The 7,909-nt window shown below is 39.5% G+C and overlaps 1 protein-coding gene across 1 annotated transcript; it reads right to left on the minus strand.

The window, feature by feature from the left end:
• Positions 1 to 313: 313 nt before the first annotated feature.
• Positions 314 to 1,291, minus strand: LOC130879072 (olfactory receptor 52D1-like). The gene has a single exon (XM_057777080.1). It carries the CDS (start codon positions 1,286 to 1,288, stop codon positions 314 to 316), a length of 975 nt encoding a protein of 324 aa, XP_057633063.1. The 5' UTR covers positions 1,289 to 1,291.
• Between the last annotated feature and the right edge of the window lie 6,618 nt (positions 1,292 to 7,909).

Genomic DNA, 7,909 nt, shown 5'->3' on the forward strand with positions numbered 1-7,909 from the left:
ATACCCTGTACTAAAATGTTCCACGAGCTCTCCTGTGGATTCAGTGTATTGTGGTCTCCAAAGTGCTTTTACATACGTTATCATAAGCAGTTTGCTCAACACTGTTAGATATTAACAGATATCATTATCTTATTCCATAAGGGATAATTGCATTGCCTTTGAGTTACTGAAACTGAGAAATCCTCCCCTGTCTTGGCTTCTCTATCCAAGGATAAATACCCTGTCTGCTAACCTGACACTTTAATGTATTTCTACATAGTCAGTTTCCCTATACATGTGCCATTGCTTCACAGTTCTCACAATTGCTAGATTATCAAACAACTTTGTGACTGTGAGAAAAACTTACAGGCTCCTTCATCATAAACAAATATTTCGTGACTTTGTCCCGGAATTCCTTGGTCTTCACACCGTAAATAATAGGATTGAGCATTGGAGGTACAAGGAAGTAGAGGTTGCCAAGAATGGTGTGGACATGAGGTGGAATGCCTCTTCCAAAGCGGTGAGTCAGGAAGGAGAAAAGGGAGGGGGTGTAGGAGACAAGCATGACACAGATATGTGTGGTGCAGGTGTTGACTGCTTTGTGGTGAGCCTCCTTGGAAGAGAGATGCATGATAGCTCGTATGATTAGTACATAAGATGAAGCGATAGCTGAGATGTCTATCCCCACCACCAACAAGGCCACGACCAGACCGTATATCCTGTTGACTGTGGTATCCACACATACCAACTTCACCACAGCCATGTGTTCACAGTAGGTGGTGGGAATGACTCGATTGGCACGAAAGGGCATACGCTGGAGGAGGATGGGCATGGGGAGGATAAAGAGGATTGCTCGTACCAAGCTCACTAGGCCAATGAGTCCAATGCGACTATTGGAAAGGATGGTGGAATAACGCAAGGGCTTGCAGATGGCCACATAACGGTCAAAGGCCATGGTCATCAGGACAGATGACTGCATTGCTGAGATGGAGTGGATAAAGAACAGCTGGACCAAGCAGCCTTCATAGCTTATCTCACTCTGTCCAAACCAGAATATGCAGAGAACCTTAGGAATGGTGGTTGTAGACATCCCCAAGTCTGTGAGAGCCAATAGGAAGAGAAGCAGGAACATGGGCTTGTGCAGGGAGCGCTCGGTGGAGATGGTGAGAAGAATGGTACAGTTCCCCATCACAGTGATGAAATACATGGAGGAGAAGGGGATGGATATCCATCTGTGCTTGTCTTCCATCCCAGGGATGCCTTGGAGAATGAAGAAAGAAGGGTGGCCAGTACTGTTACAAGGCATCATGGTGGCACCCTGGTGAAGTACCTGAAGAGAACAACGAAAAGTTACCTGGGTTTAATTTTTCAAAAAACAAAAATCAGATGTTTGAAAAGGAAAAAAAGTGGAATATTAAAATCCACAAAACAATCTGAAATGATAATAGTATATGTTATGTAACATGGTACTATACTGTGGAGTATACCATGAAGTATATATGGAGTCCGGTAATCTGAAATGACAATAGTATATGTTACATAACATGGTACTATACTGTGGAGTGCAGGAACAATGAAGTGTTAATTTGACAGCATCAATGTCTGAGAATCTATGCTGTGGAAATGTTTTTAATAAGGAAAAACTACTGATGATTCATTGTCAAAATATTATTAAATGTTGGTGAGTATATGATGAAATGGATACATCATCACTAAGATTCATAGCTAAAAAGCATGTCAGAAAATGAGCAAAAATGCAAAAAAAGAATAAATATTACTTACAGAAAAATCAGAAAAAAATGCAGCAAGAAAAATATAGTTTAAGAATACTTCCAAATTTATAGAAAATTCTACATCTGAAAAGTAAAGAATGTCCATTTCTAGCAAATAAGGGCGGTTTTGTGTAAGAGAGAGAATTTGGCAATGGAAATGAAGGTGGAAGTAGGCCCTGGGTTACCAGGCAGTGAAGCTCAGTAAACTTGCTGTGCAGAGCATTGTGACTATCAAACCGACTCTCAGGAACATGCTCTTACCTGAATGTGAGGCCGTGAGAACCTGGGAAGCTGGTCTCAGCTTTCTGCAGCAAATATTCCGAGGTGCATGTGTGCGTGCGAGCAGAGGCAGATTTTAAGCAGCATCCACACTCATCGCCCTGCATCTCTCCACTCTCTTCTTGGGCACACAGAAGCCGTGACATGCCTCTTTAAGCCACCTAAGCAGGGCCCCCCAAGGTCTCCAGAATTAGCTCCTTGACAACCCCACTCTGCAACACAGAACCACAAGGCCCCATAGCTGTTATGGGTAAAATTGACCTGGAGATTGACTGAACTCCCAGAAGAAAAAGCTTGTTGAGCTTAAGAATTTTGGAAATGCTCAGTCTTGATTGAAGAGAGGGAGATCAAAGTTAACAATGAGTCAAGGAGTGACTAGTGAAAGAAACCATCAGTGTGTTTATGTTCAGAACATTGTTAGTCTCAAGGAAAAAAAATCTTAACTCTTGCCACAACAAAGATAGATTTGGTGGAGACTATACTAAATAAAATAAGATGGGGAAAAACTATTTAATGATCTTACGTATATTTAGAATCTGGGGGAAAACATACAGAACTCAGAGAGAAAATAAATGATACTTCCTGTGAAGCCTGGTGCAGGGAGGAAGTGAAGGACATTTCCAACAGAGCAGATGGGGTGGGTGAGAACTGCAAAGCTCCAGCTACAGTGAGAGCTGCAGCTGTCCAGTGCACTGTGTTCAAGACTTTTGCTGAAGAAGTGGATTATAGCTTCTTGTGACCCTGGAAAGGAGCAATGAGTAATTAAGATGATAGGATGGCTTCATTTGTTCCTTACACCATTGGACAAAATCAAAATCATAAAGTCAGGAAAACTCAACAAAAGTTGGACTCGGTCAAACTCTGATGAAGTCCTGCTTGCAGACAGATCCAGTAAAAAGATGACAATAGAGATGATTGTCAGGAACATTGAAGCAAGGGCACAGAAAGGGGACTAGAATCGAGTCCCCGTGACATCCTTCAATAGAGCAGTGCAGATAGCCTTGACTGTGAACGTGCACCTGCCTCATGTACCATAGCAGCTATAGTTTCCTCAGCAAGAAGTCTTGGTTTTCATAATATCCAGAAATCCTGATTTCTGCCATGAATCTCCTGTGTGTTACAGGTGATCCTGACAAGTGACAGTGGAAGGTAGGTGTCAATTGCTGGTAGCAACCAAATGAATCCTTTCTCCTAGCTTTGCTTTCCCACATTTACATCCAGAGGCCCATCATAACCCTGAAGGCAGCTTAAATAGAAAATCCAGTGTCATAGGCCAGAAGACTCTAGCCTCTTCAGAAAAAAAAAATTAACCTTGTTCTCTGGATAATCACAATAGAATAGAAACTAAAGCCTAATTTCTCCTCACATTTTGTGATAATTACAAGCGTTTATGAAATGTTTGGCATATAATAGCCAAAAGAATTTGATAAATCAATAAGCAGATGAATATCAAATAAATAAATTCATTTAAAAATAAACTAAAAGTATATCCTAGTTTGTGAGTTCTTATTCATTTTAGATATCAAAACGTTTAAAATATAACTAGAATAAAGGCTGTTTCTTCTTAAATGAGTTTATAACACTCAGTGTAAAGCCAGAAATGTCCATGTATGTCAAAGCACAGCTTCCATGCTACTTTCTTCTCCTTACTATTGACTCTTCTCATCTGTTCTGGGTGAGTCCCAGGAAGGGCTCTTCAGCTTGGATCTGACTTGTGCATCCTTTTGCTTGCACCCTCCCTACTGTAAGGAACAGCAAGACTGCGCCTCCATCTCTCCACCATTTCCCCTTTCCCTGCCACACCAGAAGTTCACATACAGGACAGCAGTTGCATGCTTTCTCGTGATAATTTCTCCCTTCCTCAGGCGTGTTCTTTTTGGGTAGACAGCTGAGCCTCAGTATCACGTCTTCCAATCCACAACAAAGGCTAACTAAGGGCTGCTACAGCCTGCCTATGACCTGTCCTACATGAGTTACTTTTAAGGACTACAATAAATTATTTTGTCCATCAGATATTTCCAGCATGTCCTCATTCCTACAAGGTGGACCCCATTCATCCAAGAGACATGCTACCCTATGTGATTATGATGTGAATGGAGACAGCCACCAATGGACTCTCTGCCCACAGTTGCTCCACCCTCAGATAGCTCAGCTTAGAATGCCACCCATACAGTGCCCTACAGCAAGGAGGCACACCTTCCCATGCCACATGGGGGAAGGTTATCACCTACGATTGTCCCCATGTACTCTTTACGCTAAATAGAGGAATCTTCATTGAATTCTCATTACTCACTACATGGCCCACAGAGCCACTCCTCCTCAACTCATTTTCTGGTTCTGTCAGACACAGTTTAGGCACCAATGTGTTGCATGACATTTCCTGGGCTGACAGGAACAAATATCTTATCTATTCATGTCATAGAACACCAGAGGGAGATCAAAGAAAAAACTGTACCCAACTCCAATGTAGTGAACCAAATTGTTTACTGGAATTATTACAGAGGCCTGTGCCTAATGACCTGAGATGTTTTCCGATCTACACACACACACACACATAGCCCATAGTGTGTCCATGTGTCTTGCATCCAAAAAATAACAAAATTAATATAAACATTTAGGGGCCAGTGAGGTGGCTCAGAAGGTAAAGGTGTTTGCCACTGCTCATGATCCGAGCTAGATCCCTGCAATCCACAGGGTAGAAGGAGAGAAATAGTGCTGGAAGTTGCTCTCTGACTTCCGTACACAAGTCACGGCTCACATGGGCTCACACGCATACTCATACACATATACTCATACACACATTAAAGAGACAGATGAGTGCGAAAAGTTAAACTAAAGATGCACATTCCCTACAAAATATTATGTTTATTATAAAAGCTGTTAAAATTTATTGGGGTTACAAATTTAATGTAATATACAAGCTGTCTTAGTAATGTATTGCTTTAATTGATCATATCACTATTAGGCTGAATTTACAATTTGCTCATTATATTCTTATGGTACTATTTTTCTATTTCTATAAGTGCATGTTAAAATAATGTTATAACCTCAAGTTAGTGAAGAAAGCAATTTAGTAGTTAAAAAAATATGGACCTTTAATTTTTTTCTTGGTTTTAGCCATACTGAATCGTTGTATCAAAACTCCCTCTCTTTAAAAAATAAAATAAAATTTTCATAAACAAATTTTTCTGACTTTGTGTTTGCAACACATGATTTACAACTCTTTTTTGACCTGACACACTGCATTTTTATTTATATCTAGTGTTTTGTTTATTCCTGGTTTCACTAAAGCACTGGTTTCAAAATAATAAAAACCATTAAGATGTCTTTTACACTTAAACTTTAGGATCTCTACTTGATGACTGTATGTCATAAAGATTTGTTTGTGTGTTTAAAAAGGGCAGCAAATGGGCTGAATATGATCGAAATACATTACATGCGCCTATGAACTTCTAAAAAAATCAATTTTAAAGTCATATTTTAAAAATGATAATAGAAATAATTAGGCATTCTATTCTCAAATTCAAGTAATGCTATCATAAGAGTTTTGTTCTTTCTACAGTATAGGAGAAATATATTTTGATGAGTGTTTGCTTTTTGAATTTTAATGAAGCATTTGTTTTCACTGTTACTGTGAATTCAGACTCAGAAGCTATTCATCAAACACATCGCCAGATAGATAAGAAGCCTCAATGATTTAATAAAGGTTTCAGTGTCTCTAAAAATTTTTGTTATCAAAATAATCACTCACTGATAGTTCTTAAAACTTAATTGCATCTTAGACATAAATTGGATAGTCTCTTTTTGTACTATTTTGATAATGCTGATAGATATGATAAACTGATTGATGGTATTTAAAATTATCTCCAACAGGTAAGCACCACCTCCTTTCACCAAATGCCTGCATATCTTCTACCAAACAATCTTAAAAAGGAGTATTGACTATGATAGAAACCAAGAAACAAAAGGATTGTTCTTGATCCTTACTGTAGATTATTCTTAAGTGCAGGTGACAATCAACCTCGTTCTGAGAAGTTCATCCCTGCACCAGTGTTTTAGCTGACAACACCTTTGTTCATTTTCCATTGTGTGTTATACTAAATCTCCAGCCGAGGCTCCTCATAAGCAGGGACACCTGAGAGAAGCACAACATAGCCACCTTGCTGCATACCATTGACACAAAGTGCACAGCCTCTGGGTAAGACAACAGAACAATTAAGATTTGTATCACTGTTTTTCTTTGTTTCATGACAAATATTTTTTTATTATCTTATTTCTTTGTATCATAGTGAGTGCCTGAGGGTTGTTCAATTCACTGAAACATGTTTACTATAATCACAGCCTAATTTCATTAAGTATCTCTTTGCTATCTAGTGTAAACTACAAGTCTTGAGCACAGGTGTGTGTGTGTGTGTGTGTGTGTGAGAGAGAGAGAGAGAGAGAGAGAGAGAGAGAGAGAGAGACCCCATACAATCTCACTTAGCATATTACTAACTTTTTTAATTGTTTGAGTTTTTTCACATGCTCTTAATCATGTTTTCCTTCTATTGTTAAACTTGACCTTCAGTGTTTCAATGCTGGATCTTGATCCATAATCAATTGAGCTCCTTACTGAGTTCACCACAAGGCTGACAGTATAGAAGACTCTCATGCCTCTTATACGGAATCATCACAAATGACATGCTCTCCATAGACCACATCACTGTCTCCCCACCCAGCCAGGATGTGAGTTTCCTCAAGTCTGGCACTTAAGCCTGTTTACCTGTAAACTTGACTATATACCCAGTATACAGTTGCTCCTTAATAAGTATTTTTAATGGAAACTCAATTACATTAAATAAGCCATGCTCTCTTAAAGCTCTTACAACAGACTGTCCTCTGTGAACTTCATTGGCAGAGCAGACTGAAGAACGGGTAGCTATTGCTGACTGATAATAGTTTCTACTTGTAGTGAAGAAAAGCTTGCTAAACAGAATTGAAGGTCTCCCAGCATAGTAAGTGTAAGTCACTGGATTGTAATGCTTAAAATGGGTAAAATGGCAAAGGTCATGGTATGAGTAGTTTTATGATACTGAAGTAAGAGTTTATGTTCTCTGTTGATATGTCTCTTATTCACTAAACATCACAGAATAAATTAAACCACCTACGGATAAGCTGCAAGTTACACCAATGGAAAAGAAAGATACTGAAGTTACAAAGTAGGATGGATGTCCTTGATGATCAAGAAGGTCTGGTAATGGTACTACAGTGCTCAGTGGTTAAAGGTACAGGCTGTTCTTCATGAGGACCTGGGTTCGATTCCCAGCTTCCATGTGGCACAGCTCACAACTACTTTTACTTCAGTTCCAGCACTCCAAAGAAATACGTAGGAAGGCCATCTGCTTGAGGATTCTTTTTTTTTTCCTGCCTAGCATTTGCGGTTGAATGTGTATATAGGTTGTGTGAACAGAGAGAATGGAAGCAGAGAACAAGAGCTGGAAATAACGAAAGCATAACCGTCAGATGGCACGTGTACGTTTTTCTCTGTAGATAGATAGGAAATTCTTCCTCGTGACTTTAAAGGCATTCTGACTGCAATGCTGGTGCAGTTCTGGGAGCTGATCTCACAGGCTACAATCCCCTACACTCCCTCTGTTTCTAACAGACGAGCTTCTGTGTAGAGACGCAGTTAATCTCCATGGCTCTTTTTTCAAGTGCTCTACATTCCTCCTGATCTATTCCTTTTCTTTTCAAAACCTGAAGCTCCATCTATATGAAGGGGTTGCTCTGAGATCTTCAAAATCTCATATTACATGATACTGGCTTACTAAGTAAGATTAACAGACGCAGCAACCTCAAGTCCAGAACTCCTTTGTCCCTTGTACATGTAGAGATTGTTG

This window comes from Chionomys nivalis, chromosome 8 (assembly GCF_950005125.1).
Source record: "Chionomys nivalis chromosome 8, mChiNiv1.1, whole genome shotgun sequence".
Taxonomy (NCBI): domain Eukaryota; kingdom Metazoa; phylum Chordata; class Mammalia; order Rodentia; family Cricetidae; genus Chionomys; species Chionomys nivalis.